General features: G+C 43.0%; 1 protein-coding gene across 2 annotated transcripts in view; it reads right to left on the bottom strand.

Annotated features, from left to right (window-relative positions):
- Positions 1-17,849, bottom strand: part of CREM (cAMP responsive element modulator) — a 477,898-nt gene that overhangs the window by 425,013 nt on the left and 35,036 nt on the right. The window contains exon 3 of one of the 2 annotated variants that reach the window (XM_049885057.1): positions 14,550-14,673. The exons of the other annotated variant lie outside the window; for it this stretch is intronic. Coding sequence (XP_049741014.1) covers positions 14,550-14,673 — 124 coding nt within the window. The remainder of the gene's footprint in view (positions 1-14,549; positions 14,674-17,849) is intronic. 2 annotated transcript variants of the gene reach the window in all.

Genomic DNA, 17,849 nt, shown 5'->3' with positions numbered 1-17,849 from the left:
GTAATATCAATCTGATTTCCTCTTGGTAATCAGGATCAATCACACCAGCCAGTATGGTAACTCCCTTCATTGCCTGTTGATCAGATGGTGGCATTTAAGGTGGCATTCTTAAATTTCAGCTCAATGGAATCAGTGTTGTGCCCCTGGTGGGAGTAATCTTCCATTTGGAACTAAGATCCCTAGACCTGCAGAGCATAGGGTCGTGGGTACAGGAAGCAAAAAATTTGTGAGTGAGTCGCTAGGGTCATGCCACTTCTATTTCTACCTCTTCATTCCTGGTCTCATGAATCCTTCCTATGGGAGAAACACCATATATTGGATGCTGGTTTAGAGCATATACAGCCTCTTTGAGAGCACTGCTCCAACCCTGCAAGGTGTTGTCACCTAGTTGGCACTATAACTGTGTCTTTAGAAGGCCATTCCAGAGTTCTATTAAGCCAACTGCTTCAGGATGATGGGGAACATGTTAAGACCAGTGAATTCCATGAGCACAAGCCTATTGTGGAGACCAGGTGGTGCAGTGGTTAAGAGCTCTGGTTGCTAACCAAAAGGTCAGCAGTTCAAATCCACCAGCTGCTGCTTGGAAACCCTATCAGGAAGTTCGACTCTGCCCTATGGGGTCACAATGAGTCAGAATCGACTCAACGGCAACAGTTTTTTTTTTTGGGGGGGGGGTTAGGCCTATTGCTGCACTTCATTTGCCGTAAAGTGTGTCCCTTGATTGGAAGCGATGCTGTGTGTGATACCATGACAGTGGGTAAGGCATTCTGTAAGTCCTTGGATGGCTGTTCTGCCAGAAGCGTTGCACGCAGGGAAGGCAAATCCACATCCAGAGTAAATGTCTATTCCAGTAAGAAAAAAACGCTGCCCTTTCCATAATGGAAGTGGTCCAATGTAATCAACCTGCCACCAGGTTGCTGGCTGATCACCTCAAGGAATGTTGCCATGTCGGGAACTCCATGTCAGTCTCTGCTGCTGGCAGATTGGGCGCTCAGCAGTGGCTGTAGCCAAGTCAGCCTTGGTGAATGGAAGCCCATGTTGCTGAGTCCCGGCATAACCTCCATCCCTGCCACCATGGCCACTTTGTTCATGAGCCCATTGGGCAATAACAGGAGTGGCTGGGGAAAGAGGATGACTGGTTTCCATAGAACGCACCATCCTATCCACTTGATTGTTAAAATCCTCCTTCGCTGAGGTCACCCTTTGGTGAGCATTCATATGAGACACAAATATCTTCACTTCTTTGGTCCAAACAGAAAACTCTATCCACATACCTCTTCCCCATGACTCCTTGTCACCAATTTTCCAATCACATTTCTTCCAAGTGCCTGACCATTCCACCAAACCATTGGCCACAGCCCATAAATCAGTATAGATTTATACATCTGGCCCTTTCTCCTTCTAAGCAAAGTGAACAACCAGGCGCACTGCTCGAAGTTCTCCCCATTTGAGGATTTCCCTTTACCACTGTCCTTGAGGGAGGTTCCAGAAAGGAACTGTAGAGCTGCCATTGTCCACTTTAGAATGGTGCCTGCATATCACACAGAGCCATCTGTAAACCAGGCATGAGTTTTCTTGTCTCCAGTCAACTGATCGTAAGAAACTCTTCATGAGGCCATAGGTGCAGACTGGGAGATGGAAGGTAATGTGACAGGAGTGGAGACCATGGGCATCTGGGCCACTTCCTCATGCAACTTGTACCTTCAGGTCCTGCTCAGGTCCGATTCTGTATACACCACTTCCATTTGATGATAGACTGCTGCTGTGTACATCTGATTTTATGACTCCAGGGTCAGACAAAACCTAGTTTATGATGGGCAGCTGAAGCTGCATGGTGACTTGGTGGCCCATTGTTAAGAATTCAGTCTCTACTAAGGCCCAGTAACAAGCCAAAAGCTGTTTCTTAAAAGGAGAGTAGTTATCTACAGAGGATGGCAGTGCTTTGACCAAAATCCTAAGGGTCTGTGCTGTAATTCATCAATAGGGGCCTACCAAAGACTTCAAATAGCATCCCTATCTGCCCCTGACACTTCAAGCACCATTGGATCAGCTGGATCATATGGTCCAAGTAGCAGAGGGCCTTGCATGGCAGGCTGAACCTGTTGCAGAGCCTTCTTTTAGTCTGGGCCCCACTCAAAACTAGCAGCTTTTCAAGTCAGTTGATAAACAGGCCAGAGTAGCACACCCAAATGAGGGATATGTTGCCTCCAAAATCCAAAGAGCCCTAGCTCCTTTTTGTGCCTCCTTTTTAGTTGTGGGAGGAGCCAGATGCAATAACTTATCCTTTGCTTTATAAGGAATATCTCAACACGCTGCACACCACTGGACCCCCAGAAATTTCACTGAGGTGGAAGGTGCCTAAATTTCTGTTGGATTAATTTCCCACCCTCTAGCCCGCAGATGTTTTACCAGTAAGTCCAGAGTCATTGACGCCTCTGCCTTCTAGGGTCAATCAGCATAATGTCATCAATGTAATGGGCCTGTGTGATGTCTTGTGGAAGGGAAAGGCAATCAAGGTCCCTGCAGACTAAATTATGACATAGGGATGGGGAGCTTATATACCTCCGAGGTAGGACAGTGAAAGTGTACTGCTGGTCTTGCCAGCTTAAGGCAAACTGCTTCTGGTGGTCCTTCAAAACGGGTATGGAGAAAGACACATTAGCCAGATGCATAGCTGCATACCAGGTACCAAGAGATGTATTAATTTGCTCAGGCAATGAAGCCACACCTAGAACAGCAGCTGTAATTGGAGTCACTAACTGCTTAAATTTTCAATAATATACTATCACTGTCCAAGATCATCTGTTTTTCACACAGGCCAAATAGGCAAGTTGAATGGCAATGTGGTGGAAATCACCACCCCTGCATCCTTTAAGTCCTTGATGGTGGCAGTAATCTATGCAATCCCTCCAGGAATGTAGTATTGCTTTTTGGCTTACTATTTTTCTAGGTAGAGACATTTCTAATGACTTCCACTTGGTTTTTCCCACCATAATAACCCTTATTCCACTTGTCAGGGATCCATTGTGGGGATTCTGCCCATTGCTGAGTATATCTATTCCAAATTATTCATTCTGGAATTGGGGGAATCATTACAGGATGGGTTCAGGGATGCACTGGACCTACTGGGAGCTGAACTAAGACTCCCTTAATAACCCAAGTTCCAGACACCCCCACTCTGACTGGTGGGTCACAGTAATGTTTTGGGTCTCCTGGAATTAGTTCAGAGCCAGTATCCAGTAATCCCCAAAAAGTCTGATTATTTCCTTTTCCTCACTGAACAGTCACTCTTTTACAAGGCCACAGATCCCTTTGGGGAAGACTAGAAGAAAGATTAATGGTATAAATTTTTGGCAGTGTAACGGGATCCTTCCTCAAGGGGGCCTGGCTCCTGTTCATTCAAGGGGTTGTAGGTCTGTAAACTGGATTAAGTCTGAGATTTGACTGAGGGTCCGTGACTCCCTATTCAGGCGATTCAAGTTAGACTCCTGTTCACTTGACTTAGAATTCTTCCACTTGTACATATCAAGAAAATATTTAGTAGGTTTCCTATCTATTTCACTAGTAGGGAAACGATAACTAAATTGGCAATGTAATAAGTCCATACAAGTCAAAGACTATTCTGATTTCTGCTTTGACTCCCGCTGTCCATTATGGTAGCCACACCCACCTTATCTTTGTCAATTGAGTGTCACCACTTGGCCCCTACTACCACGGGGTCCAATCAGCCCCACTGTAGTTAGGTGTCTTAACTCAGTTAGGGCATTTCCCACTGTGAAATCTGACTTACATAAAATAGCAATCACAGCTGTTTTCAAAGATGCTGGGGTTCCCTTCACAAATTTGTTCCTCACCATTGTGGTAAAACGCATGTCCTCTGGGCACTCCATGTGTGGGTCTGTGGGTCTAACCTGATAAATCCACTCTAACATGCCAATATCCGTAAGCCTTTGGATTTCTTCTTCTACACGGTAACATGGCAGGCCTGGCACTTTAGCTGGATTTAGTGTGACCCACTGCGTAACCCATGCATCAGCAAACCAACTGTCATGGATTGAACTGTTTTCCCCCCAAAGTATGTGTCAACTTGGTTAGGCCATGATTCCCAGTATTATGTGGTTGTCCTCCATTTTGTCATTTTCCTATGTGTTATAAATCATAATCTCTGCCTGTGGTTAAAGAAGATTAAGGTGGGATGTAATACCCTTGTTCAGGTCACATTCCTGATCCAACGCACAGAGAGTTTCCCTGGAGTGTGGCCTGTACCACCTTTTATCTTACAAGAGATAAAAGGAAGCAAGCAGAGAGCTGGGGACCTCATACCACCAAGAATGCAGCACCAGGAGCAGACTGCATCCTTTGGACCCAGGGTTCCTGTGTAGAGAAGCTCCTAGTCCAGGGGAAGATTGACAAGAAAGACCTTCCTCCAGAGCCAACAGAGAGAGAAAGCCTTCTCCTGGAGCTGATGCCCTGAACGCCCTTCTAGCCTACTAGACTGTGAGAAAATAAATTTGTCTTTGTTGAAGCTATCCACTTGTGGTATTTCTGTTATAGCAGCACTAGATGACTAAGACACCAACCCAATAAACTATTAGATCCTTTGCTAACCTCTCAAGCTGAAACACTGAAGAATCTGCACTTAGAGGTCCATATCAATACACTCAGACTGATCCATCTTTATGTTCCTTGTACCTTATCCCACACCTTTAATAGCCATTCACACTCATATTCCCTAGGTTTCTATTTGTACATATTAGAAAGCTCAAGCAATTCTTTTGGAATGCTCTGTACCTCCTCCTGGGTCACACTTTGTACTTCACCTCTTGGGACTCACTGGAATTTAAGTCTAGTTATAGATCTAGCAGCAAAAATGGGTGGTGTAGGTGTGTTCTAAGAACATTCAGCAACAACTTAAAGCATCTGCCTCCGGCGATACCCCAGGCAATGAGTCAGGCACCTCCCCAGGGGATGACTCAAAGGTTCTTCAGACACAGCTGGGTTAATCCCATCAGATAGGGGTGGAGGGGCTAACAGTTTTACTGGTATGGGTGGCTTAGCAGACAAAGTTGAAGTAATCTCTTCAAATGGTAGTGAGAGGGCTGGTTCTGTTGGCAGAAGTGATTCAACAGAATTTAGGGGCTCAGTGTCCCCAGCTTCCTAATTATCTGCTCATATGTCAAATTCAACTGACATTATAATTCTGCCACTCTTACAATAAGACTCTGGGTTTAGCTTTCAGCAATATCAGCTGTTACTGCAAGAAATAAGGCTTTCTTCCAGGACACAAGAGGCAATTTGAGGTCATTTATGCAGTGCTTGAGCTGTGACTCTGAAGCCATAAGCTCATCATTTTCTTTCACTACTTTGTCTAGCAAAAGTAGGACCAACCAACCAGCTTCCTTACACTTCTCATTCTGACAAAACTGTGGAAAGGTATCATACATGCCATCACCAAGAGCCTTGCCTTTTACCCATACCTGATCTACTGGTGGTGATATTTTGCACATTTCTATTGCCACCTCACGCCATGGATTAGCAGTGCCTCTTTACTACTGGAAGCAGAGTCATTAACATCTTTTAAGACTAACCGGACTTGAAAACCAATTTAGAAAATTCATCCTTACAATTTAGTTTCTCTAGAACCACTTCCGGTACCAACTGTCTTAGGTTGCATTCTTTAGAGAAACAAAACAGTGAAGCATATAAGTATATACATACAGACCCACCCAGGATAAATCTCTTTCTGTATATATATATTTATGTAATATATATATATACAGAGACAGATTTATATCAAGGAAATAGCTCATGTGGTTGTGGAGGCTAGAAAGTCCCAAGTCTGTGGGTCAGGATGAAGGCTTCTCCTGACTCACATAGCTGGAGAGGGTGGCAAACCAAAGATTGGCAGGTCAGAGAGCAGGTCTCTGCACACAGGCTGCGGAGGTCAACCATTCCCAAGATCAACAGGTTAGAAGGCAGGCCGCTGGCTCACAGGCTGCAGAGGCTGACAAATCACAAGACTGGCAGGTAAGCTGCTAGAACAAGTCCCAAGAACCAGAGGTCAGATGAACAAGAGTCAGCTGCAGGATCCAGAGCAAGCAAAAGCCAGCCAGCTTTGCCAGAAAGTCTTCCTATATTGGATGCAGGCCACATCCCCAAGGAAACTCCCTTTCATCTGATTGGCTGCTTATAACAGATCTCACCACGGGGGTGATTACATTATGTCAGATCTCATTATGGAGGTGATTACATCACTACATAGCTGCCAGACTACATCATAACTGCCAAAGTACTGAGAATCATGGCCCAGCCAACTTGACACACAACTTTAACTACTATAGCACTCTTTTCTGGCTATAAGAATAGAAATATAAAAACAAAATCTTTTTCTGAAATCTGTCTTTGACTGCTTTATACCTGTTAAAATTATCTTTGAAAGATCAAAATTGATTCAAAGCAAAGTAGTATCACCTTTAGTAAACTGATTGGGATACAAACATAGAAGTTCATTCTAAGGCCAAAAACTAACCTTTACAGAACTCTATTAGATATTAAAAACTATCAACATGTAAGTACAAATATGTAATAAATTTGTTCAAGCCAAATAAAATGGCCACCAATGTTAATAGTTTACAAATGATGTTTATTTACTTATGGCCCTTTAATCTCATTACATTCAAGAAGGATTTACAGTTCAAAACAATAGATTTTCTTTAATTAGTTAACTAAGGAACAGCATATAATGCACATTTAACATTTACTGAAAAATTTCACTCTTACTTTTTTTCCAAACTTTGCTTATTTTTATATATAACTGTAAGTGAATACAAACAATATGTTCAAAAGAATGAAACAGAAGTAAGGAAAAACAGCCCAGGGAGGGAATAAGTAAAAATAAGGGGCAACAGAGGTAAAGTCAGCAGTAAAATGGAAATTTTTCACCTCAAAATTTCAAGAGGAATATTTTCCACCTTCAATAAGAGTCCCTCAATCAGGAGAATTATCATATTGAAATTTTAAAAACAAGATTCAATTAAACATTGAGTTTAAAGGAGATCTACTTAGCTTAAAGTAAATATACCATATTAACCTACTAACATAATGTAGACCATCCTTAATATACACATATAATGTTATTGGCCTACTATCGACAGCAAATGTGGCTTGAGTTTTTTGTTTTTGTTGTCTTCTGAGAGCCATCTACATCCTTCCTGGTCCTGTTTAAGACCAAGAAGATGCATTTTTGGCACAGCTGACCAAAATGATGAGAAATGCCATTCTAATTTTTCCACTGGATTGAAATAGAAAATTTATAATTCATAGATTAAAATACAACATTTCTAAGTACCCTTTGTTAAATCATTCCTACTCCAATCCCACACAGTATGCCAGGTCTGTATGTATTTAGAAAGGAAACGATAAGAATGGAGATCAGCATAATCTCTGAACGTTTCCCAATGGCTTTTTCTGCCTCCAAAAATACACAGGACCTCTGAAAAGTTAGGTTTTATATCAAAATTAATTCTTCCAAGGCAGTATCGTAACACTGAGGATCTCCAGAGTTTCCTTCCAGCTCCTTTCAGCTTCCCTTCTGTCTTTACTGTGGCCTTGAGAAATGGCCATTTACAAAGAAGAGCTATTTCGTTTTCATGGTTGAGGTGTCATGCTCAGGGCCTACAGGCTTCAGCAGCAGCTTTAAGGAATTACACTTCAGAAAGCCAGTTTTAAAGCACATCCTTTCTAGTGGCTCCACCTGGGTTACCTCACCCACATAGATCTTCATGGCAATGTTATCAATTCCCAAAAGACATGGAACAAGAAAAGTTCAGGGTATCATCACCATGGCTTTCAGAGTACATTACACATTTATGAGATAAATGGGGGAAATGTAAATATGGACTGCACATTATACCAATGAATTATTGTTGATTTTATTAGGTATTATAATGACATTTGGCTATATAAGAAAATGTCCATAATTTTTTAAGTACTGCACACCCAGAAGTAAGCAGGAATAAAATGACATGGTGTCTGAGATCTGCAGAGCTGCTTAAAATACCAAAAGGAGTAGAAAAAAAAGAGGACAGACGAGGCAAGTGCTATAAAATCATCATAACTGTTAAGCTTATATATGTGCAAGCATCACTGCATATACTCATGCATTATACTACTCTTGTATGTATGTGAAATTTTTCATAATAATGTTTTTAATGGAAGCTTCCCAATACTCCTTTAAAGATTATATTTAGAAGATGCAAGTATAACTATTTTAAAACTACTTGTATACTTTATAGCTTTTTGCTTTTCACCATTGGGTTTTTGGAAAGGGTTCCTCTCCAGGATTAGTTATTTGAAAGAGGCTCTCCAATTTATCACCAAAAGCTTTTCCAGGAACTGCAATCTGGGGGTGAGGAAGTGGAAGAATGGAGGCAGAATCTAGTCTTACATATCAACACATGCACTTGACAAGCAGGATGGCAGCTTCCATTAAAAATAAATCAGCATAAGAAATAAGTCAAGCAGGAAGGAGGCTAAGCCACAATACTTAGCCCTCAATTATGTGCCACCCAGGGTTTTTAATGACAACTCATACTTTCCAAGTTTTCTTTCTTTTTTTTTTTTTTTTTTTGGCGTTCCAGCTTTGATATTATCACCACTGAGACTTCTATTTTTTTTTTAAATACAAGTAGGATGAAAAGGTTCCATTATCCATTCTACTCTGGAAAGTTATAAACTAGAAAAAACTGAAAGCTTAAAACCCCAGGCCTCCCTTGGTGCACGGTTACCTCCCTCAATCCACAGAACAGAGGCCTGCTGGCCAAGAGCAAGCTCAACAGTTTGCAGCTTTTTCTAAATGGGATGCCCTTAAAACTATTACTTAACAGCAAATACCACCAGACGGACGCCAAAGATCAAACCGACTGAGTCTTCCCGTCACAGCTTTTGTTCCCACATGGTTTAATGATAACTTGACCATGTAAACAAGGAAGGTAAGTGTTATAAATTCCTCTTTCTATAAAATTGAATGTAAGCCTAAAACACCTGGGAGCTTACAGTCGTCTAGTTTGAAGGAGCTCTGGTGGCACTGTGGTTAAGTGCTTGGCTGCTAACCTAAAGGTCAGCAGTTCCAACCCACCAGCCACTCAGTGGGAGAAAGATGTGGCAGTCCGCTTCTGTAAAGATTACAGCCTTGGAAACCCTATGGGGCAGCTCAACTCTGTCCTATAGGATCACTATGAGTCGGAACTGACTCGATGGCAATGGGTTGGTTTTTTTTTTAGTTTGAAGAAAGTAAAACAAATGGCAAATAAATATAATGCCATCAGGATTGTTCGGAAGAGTCAAGTCACTTTTGGCATACATCATAGGGTTAATAAAGCCTGAGTGTAATTTCCTAATCCTTCCAGATACATAATATTGTACAATCATAATGAATATCCATAAATGAACAGCTTCAAGCATCACAAGAACCTAAATGAGTAACTATGTTTAGAAAGTTCTGACTGCTAGGAATTGCATCCTGTGCTAATACTGGATTTTCCCTGAACCTTATGATACTGGAAAACGGCAGTAGTTAAAAAAAAGTCCTTCCACCCTTTGTGTTCAGGAACACGGCTCACTGCAAAGAATCACTCTTCCTATGTGACTTAGATAAGACACATGGATGCCCCCTTCCTTATCTGTAGGGCCAGACACAGACTCTCCAAATCCCCATTTCTTACCTCATAAGTGAATAACTGAAATGCTTGTCCCCACTGATCATTCAGGAACAAAGTGCTTGTTAACTAAACTTTGGTTAAGCTTCTCTCCTTCCCCCAAGTCCCTGAATTATGACCCATCTTCTTTTTTTCACTTAGCCTGAGCCAATATGCTGATTCTCTTTCAGGGCCCCTCCTGGAGAACAGGCTGGCCTCAGCATAAAACAGCCTGATTTACTCTCCAGTGATGTCACCGGCTCAGCCCACCTCCACACACCTGGTTTTTTTCTAGCCATGTCTACTCTCAGCCTCTAAAAGAAAACCGCTTTTTCCCTAACTGTTTGAAACACTGCTAGATCTGGTCAATGTTCTCCCCATGAAGAAGTCCCTGCCCACTGTCCCTTTGCCCTTCCTTTCTGAATCAAGCATCTCCCTACCAAAGTGGACTCATTTTTATTTGACACCTGTTTCTTTAAAAAGTCATGATCCATGCATGGCATAGAGAATAATTCTTAGTTAACGAAAATAATCCATGAATCAGAATACAGGTTACTTCTCAATTTCATACCATTCCTAGTATGTGGGTGATAAAAACTGTAGTTCCTTTTTTTATGAAATATTTCAAACATACAGAAAACACAATAGAGCAAATCCATGAACTTAACAACCAGCTTTAATATCAACATTTGCTATATTTGAAATTTTTAAAGAAGCATTATAAACCATATGCTTTTTTTGTTGTTGTTCCTGATTTGCCTTCTCACAAATCTTACCTTCCCCTTTGATTTTATTCAAAGTATTAAGACTTCCCTACACCCAAGTTCTCATAACTTCCCCTCACAGACCCATCTTTCTATATTATTTTATAGACAAATATCTTGAAGAATCTATACTTCCAATTTCCACTCCTCTCCTCTTATTCTCCAACTTCCTAAAGCCTAGTTTCTGTCCCCCATAAACCCAAAGCTACTCTTCAGACTTCCTACTATGTGACGTTGTAGTAACTTCTGACTGAAGCTCACAGGACTGGGTGCCACAAGCCTGAAGGTCTTCAGAATTGCAAATTATCATCTTTGGACAATGAAGCTCTGTAGTTCTGACTGCACAGGCTGGAGGCTGGGGAAAAAGGCCTGAGTGGAGGAAGTCTGTGAGCCCGGAGGCTGGGGAAAAAGGCCTGAGTGGAGGAAGTCTGTGAGCCCGGAGGCTGGGGAAAAAGGCCTAAGTGGAGGAAGTCTGTGAGCCCGGAGGCTGGGGAAAAAGGTCTGAGTGGAGGAAATCTGTGAGCCTGGACGCGGGGGAAAAAGGCCTGAGTGGAGGAAGTCTGTGAGCCCAGAGGCTGGGGAAAAAAGGCCGGAGTGGAGGAAGTCTGTGAGCCTGGAGGCTGGGGAAAAAGGCCTGAGTGGAGGAAGTCTGTGAGCCCGGAGGCTGGGGAAAAAGGCCTGAGTGGAGGAAATCTGTGAGCCCGGAGGCTGGGGAAAAAGGCCTGAGTGGAGGAAGTCTGTGAGCCCAGAGGCTGGGGAAAAAGGCCTGAGTGGAGGAAGTCTGTGAGCCCGGAGGCTGGGGAAAAAAGGCCTGAGTGGAGGAAATCCGTGAGCCCGGAGGCTGGGGAAAACAGCCTGAGTGGAGGAAATCTGTGAGCCCAGAGGCTGGGGAAAAAAGGCCTGAGTGGAGGAAGTCTGTGAGCCCAGAGGCTGGGGAAAAAAGCCTGAGTGGAGGAAATCTGTGAGCCCAGAGGCTGGGGGAAAAGGCCTGAGTGGAGGAAATCTGTAAGCCCGGACGCTGGGGAAAAAGGCCTGAGTGGAGGAAGTCTGTGAGCCCAGAGGCTGGGGAAAAAAGGCCTGAGTGGAGGAAGTCTGTGAGCCCAGAGGCTGGGGAAAAAGGCCTGAGTAGAGGAAGTCTGTGAGCCCAGAGGCTGGGGAAAAAGACCTGAGTGGAGGAAATCCGTGAGCCCGGAGGCTGGGGAAAAAAGCCTGAGTGGAGGAAATCTGTGAGCCCAGAGGCTGGGGGAAAAAGGCCTGAGTGGAGGAAGTCTGTGAGCCCGGAGGCTGGGGAAAAAAGCCTGAGTGGAGGAAATCTGTGAACCCAGAGGCTGGGGAAAAAGGCCTGAGTGGAGGAAATCCGTGAGCCCGGAGGCTGGGGAAAAAGGCCTGAGTAGGGGAAGTCTGTGAGCCCAGACGCTGGGGAAAAAGGCCTGAGTGGAGGAAGTCTGTGAGCCCGGAGGCTGGGGAAAAAGGCCTGAGTGGAGGAAGTCTGTGAGCCTGGAGGCTGGGGAAAAAGGCCTGAGTGGAGGAAGTCTGTGAGCCCAGGGGCTGGGGAAAAACGGCCTCACTGGAGGAAATCTGTGAGACCGGAGGCTGGGGAAAAGGGCCTGAGTAGAGGAAATCTGTGAGCCGGGAGGCTGGGGAAAAAGGTCTGAGTGGAGGAAGTCTGTGAGCCCGGAGGCTGGGGAAAAAGGCCTGGGTGGAGGAAGTCAGTGAGCCCGGAGGCTGGGGAAAAAGGCCTGGGTAGGGGAAGTCTGTGAGCCCAGACGCTGGGGAAAAAGGCCTGAGTGGAGGAAGTCTGTGAGCCCGGAGGCTGGGGAAAAAGGCCTGAGTGGAGGAAGTCTGTGAGCCTGGAGGCTGGGGAAAAAGGCCTGAGTGGAGGAAGTCTGTGAGCCCAGGGGCTGGGGAAAAACGGCCTCACTGGAGGAAGTCTGTGAGACCGGAGGCTGGGGAAAAGGCCTGAGTGGAGGAAGTCTGTGAGCCCGGAGGCTGGGGAAAAGGGCCCGAGTAGAGGAAATCTGTGAGCCGGGAGGCTGGGGAAAAAGGCCTGAGTGGAGGAAGTCTGTGAGCCCAGAGGCTGGGGAAAAAGACCTGAGTGGAGGAAGTCTGTGAGCCCAGAGGCTGGGGAAAAAGGTCTGAGTGGAGGAAGTCTGTGAGCCCAGAGGCTGGGGAAAAAGGCCTGGGTGGAGGAAGTCAGTGAGCCCGGAGGCTGGGGAAAAAGGCCTGGGTGGAAGAAGTCTGTGAGCCCGGAGGCTGGGGAAAAAGGCCTGAGTGGAGGAAATCTGTGAGCCCGTATCTAAGGGGAGGGGAAGGAAGGCAGAAGGGAGATTCGCTTTCAACTACAACTTCAGTGAGAAAGGCAGAATTACATAGCAGGGATCATGGCTATAAACATTCTGGAAGATTCCAAATTCATTAAAAAGGATATACAGTATTCTTTCTATTCCATTCCCTCCTATTCTGTCGCTCCTCTTCCCTTCCCACCCCACCCTGTCCTATCCTACCCAGTTCATAGCTACGAAAAGTCTAAAGGATAAACATCAAAATCTTAATAATGACTATGTTTCTGGGTGTTAAGATTATGGACTGTTTTTATTTTCTTCTTTTAACAACATATACTTTGTAAATTTTTCACAGTGAACATACTGTTTTTTTAATAAGAAGGTTGTCTTTTTTTTTTTTTTTTTTAAAGCAAAAGGTCTACATGCCTCTCAGGGTAACAAAGAAGGGTGCTGCCAGGGAGATGCAGCTCCCTGGGATACACCTGAGGAGAAAACCTCCAGGTAGTGGGTGTTGGCAGCTTGAAAGAAGAAAGAAGGCAGGCCAAGTCCATGGGGCCCAGTCTTAGAAGAGACCTCCCAGGAATCAGTCTGGCCTGAGACAATCACAGAAAGGCCCTAACGCTCTTCCTAGGCCTTCCAGTGGTCACCAAGTCCTTTCAGTCTGCCTTCAAATTACTGCTGGAACCTCACTATTCCTTTTTATCTCCACATTACCACTACTACACAAGCCACCCAAATGGTGTCCCAGAGACTGGCTCCGTGACTTCCAATCCATCCTCCATGTGCTTACATGTTCTAAACAGGGAGTAATCTAAAACGCAGCAATAATTCCCCACTGACCACAGGATACTCTCAACTCTGCAAACGAATACCACCCCCTGCTTACCTAAACCAGTTCAACTTCCCAGCAGACACTGGGCTCCGGATAGATTTGATACGGGTAGTTCTCTAGGCGCCCCATCCTCTGGCTTTGTGCCTCTGCACACACTCTTCCCTCTTCCCTTTGCTTAGAACACGCTTCCCTACCCTCATCCACCTGGCCAGCTCCTATCTCCCTTTATGTCGAGCTAAATGAAAAAGCCTCTGTAAAACACTCCTGGTCAACTGGCTGCTCCCTTGGCTATACTCCTTAGTCATTTTGTACAAAAATATCTTAAAGCACTCATTTCACTGTTGGGTTTATTGTTAAATACCTGTCCAATCCCATTCAACCATGAGATTTAGAACAGTGCCTAGAACGCAGTAGGGACTCAATAAGTACTTGATAAATTAATTCATACTGGGCCAAGTATAAATAAAACACCACATTAGTGTTTATCTTTACTACATATTTTTATAGCTATATCAAAAATAAATTCTGGAAGCTGAGAAACAGGGACTAAGCCACACTGGTGCTATCTGAACAAGGTCAAGTCAAAGTTTAAGACCTAACTGAAATGAGAGCAAACAGAAACCCAAAAATACACTGGGCAAACGGTAAGATTTCTGCATCTTTATAGCTAAAAACACAGGACGGTAACAATGTGGAATTACCATCTGAACTAGTAATTAGAGGATAACGTATCAAAGGAGGGTTTTTGCTTTTTCCCTCCCACAGTGGTGGTGATGGTGGCTGGGGAGCCAGTGTCTGTTAAAATGCAATTATAAATCATATCTTCTCTTCAAAATCAAGTCAGTAAGCATGGTTCATAACCTGAGAGGATGGGAAACATAAAGACCAACTGCAGGAAAACAGCATCTGCATATAACTCTCATTTCCATATACTTCAACCCTCATCGGTGCCTGCCTACTGCCTAGTTGAATTTACCTGAGCTAAAGCAGGGATTGAATTTTGACCAGCCTGAGTCTGCAAGTGAGCAGACTCGCTCTCTGCCACAGAATCTGTTACACTTCCATCCTGCTGGGATTCAACTGTTTCCATGGCCATTTGTCTGAAAAGACAATAAAAAGGAAGAAGCATTAAGGCTCTATCTGAAATGTTACCCTGTTTTTATCTAGCTTTCTGATATTCATTGCTGACATCCAACTGTACTGTCTTATTTTCTCAAGAAATAGTTTCAGTAGCAAAGTTCAAAGGAACACTGCCAAGGAAGCACTGTGAAATCCTTTACTGGAAGTAGTTTATTTTAGAACAACTTTTAATAATCTTATAATAAAGTCTCCTTGGAAATTGTTTTAAGCCCTCTTCTTAGTATGCATGGATGATAAAATCAGGTCTTCTGTTTTACATTAAAGTATAAGTATTCTGTAGGTTTTAAGACCTAATATACCTGTTTTATAAAAGGATGTAGTATGAAAGAGTTTCTCCATCTATAAACTAAATGCATTATAATATAAATGTCTCCTGCTTTGTTAGCACCAAGTAGCTTCTGACTAAAAGCCTCCAAACAAACTGAATCACTCAGCACTGACCACTTGTCCTGCAGCTCCCTAACTACTTAGAAGAGGAGAATCTAATTTTTCCAGGGAAAGTTTTTGACGTGATTTTGGTTTCCCTGTGAATTCAATTTAAGTTGTTGATGATTTCTACGTTCAGTCTTTCTAGAGAGAAGGCAAACTATATTATATTAAATTTTATCCTACTGGGAGAAACTATGAAATGCAAACAAAATAAATAAAACAAAATTAAATTTTTAAAACTTACTTATGGGAATTATTCCCTTCTCTTGTATATTTTTTCACTCACCAATAATAAATTTTTTTTTTTAACCTTAGTAGTCTTAAAAACACACACACACACACACAAACACACACACATAGTTTCCATAACGTCAGCTCCAACTCAAAGCAACCCCATGTGTGTCAAAGCAGAGCCATGCTCCACAGGGTCTTTGATGGCTGGTTTTCCAGATGTAGATCATCAGGCCTTTCTTCTGAGTGCTTCTCGGTAGGCTCAACCACCAACCCTTCGATTAGCAGTAGAGTGCATTAACTGTTTGCACCCCCTGGAACTCCTCAGTAATCTAAATAGACATCCCAGAAGTGTGCAGGCCACTTAAAACTTGGGGTTAAAATGTCCAAATCTATTTTCCCAGTGTAGTTGCCGGGTCCTACGGACCCTTCACCTCCTACCTCTCACTTACTACTGTCTTTTGCATTTCAACAGACACCACCTCAATCCCAGCCTTCCACTCTCAAACCTGTTTGCTATCAACCACTCTACACCTGGCAGGGACTTCTCACTTTCCAAAGTCATTTTCATACTTACAACTAATGATGACAACTTAGAGCAATCATACCAAAATAAAAATGTCTTTTTTTTTTTTTAGCCTACCATGAAAAAATGTCCTTCCCTCAACATTCCCCAGTTCTATCTCTTTTCTTATTACTTCCCAGCATGGTCTCTCCAACTCGAGGTAAGTAAGTTCAGGCTGTCACCTTGCATAAATTGCTAATTCCTGCCTCTCCACTTATGCTTATGTGAGCAGGATATTAAAAGGTACTAGCTGGGAAAAGAGGGGAGGGGAAAACCTTGGTCAAAAAGTTTTAAATATCCTGGATTAAAAAGGCTTCCTTGCGGCAGAACTACTCAGAAGCTTGAATATGCTAGTGTGCCTGGAGAAGGGTGGAGGGCGCAGATTTAACATGCAGCGTTTTTCAAACGTATCTGACAACCACACTACACTGTTTTTCCATGAAGCCCGTCCTAGCACTAGTGTTCTGGAAGCAACTTGAGAAATGTTGTCCTGTGATATTTCTTGCACCTTTATTAAAACTCCCTTAAGGTTCTACCCAAGAACTTGCAACTCAACTCAAAAATTACAAGCTGAAATGGCTTTCCCCAATAAACTCTATTAATTTTAGAAACATTCATTTAAAACCACCTATATGACAGACTCTGAAAATACAAAGGTAGGTGAGTCACGGCCCTTGCCCTGAAGGAATTTATTAACGAGTTGAATTTCTCAAAGTATGGGCCTTAGACAGCTTGCATTAGAATTAACCAAATACTTGTTTAAAAAAAAAAGCAGATTTCCAGGCTGAAACCCAAACCTATTGAATCACTCTCTAGAGGAATCATACTTCATAATCAGTATATCCAAGTAGTTTCAATGTACAAGAAAATCTGAGAACCACTTAGCTTACCAGGTAGTCCAGAAATGAACACAATTAGCCATTAAGTAACTAATTACGTGAAGGACGTTATGTATGAAATGCTTTGGGAAACCCAGGAGGGAATGGTTTAAGTCCGCCTGATGGTGGGGCCATATGATTTGAAGGACGACTAGGATTTCACCAGGTAGAAAAGGAAAGGGCTGTGAAGGAAAGAAAGGCCACAGCATGTTCAGGGAATGAATGAATTGAAAGGATTAGAGAATTTTGCTGAAGGGTGGCAGGTCCTACGTAGATTTATTAAGGAGGAGGCAAAGGAGAATGGGTAGAAGTAGGGCTGGAAAGGCCAGATGGAGCCAGCTTAGCAACAGCTTTTAATATTCTAGAAAGAAAGACATTTCCACCTCACTCAGGTGCTTCCTCTATTCCAGGTCTTTCAGTATTTAGGAAGTTAGTCCTTATTGTATAAAGTTTCATCTATTTCACATCAACACAGAATTCAGCCAAGAGCCAGACAATAAGCAGAAGTTACCTGTTAGTAGGCTAAACAAATGCCCCAAAGTCTATACACTAAAGCTTCTAAAACAAAGGAATCTTCCTGGTCCATACTTTCAACACATTCATTTTTATTTGAAATGTAGTTCTCATATCTAGTTCCTAAATATTCTGCATATAAGAAGTAACAGCTGTCAGTAAGTGTGTGGCAATTTGGATTCATACAGGGTAAAGCTGCCTAGTTCTTTATACATCAAGAATTTGAAAGATTTGTGAGTTATGATTCAATAACTGACATTCACAATAACTATATCCTGAGTCATTAAAAAAAGGTCATTCTGCTTAGCAAACGTTACGGAGAGAGGGGTGGACAGAAGGGAATCCAGGAAGACTGCCATTAAAATAAAATAAAAAAAAAGCTTTAATGTTTAAAAAGGTACACTTAAACCAGTCAAGACTTATGTTTTGAGATATAATAAAAGATTTTAGAAGTTATAGACTTTCCAGAGCCACTGAGGCTGGATGAACACCCAAAAGTATTGCCCTGTGATAAACCAAA

Source organism: Elephas maximus, chromosome 4 (assembly GCF_024166365.1).
Source record: "Elephas maximus indicus isolate mEleMax1 chromosome 4, mEleMax1 primary haplotype, whole genome shotgun sequence".
NCBI classification, from domain to species: domain Eukaryota; kingdom Metazoa; phylum Chordata; class Mammalia; order Proboscidea; family Elephantidae; genus Elephas; species Elephas maximus.
The sequence above is the reverse complement of the archived record's forward strand: the minus strand, read 5'-3'. Positions and strand labels throughout refer to the sequence as shown.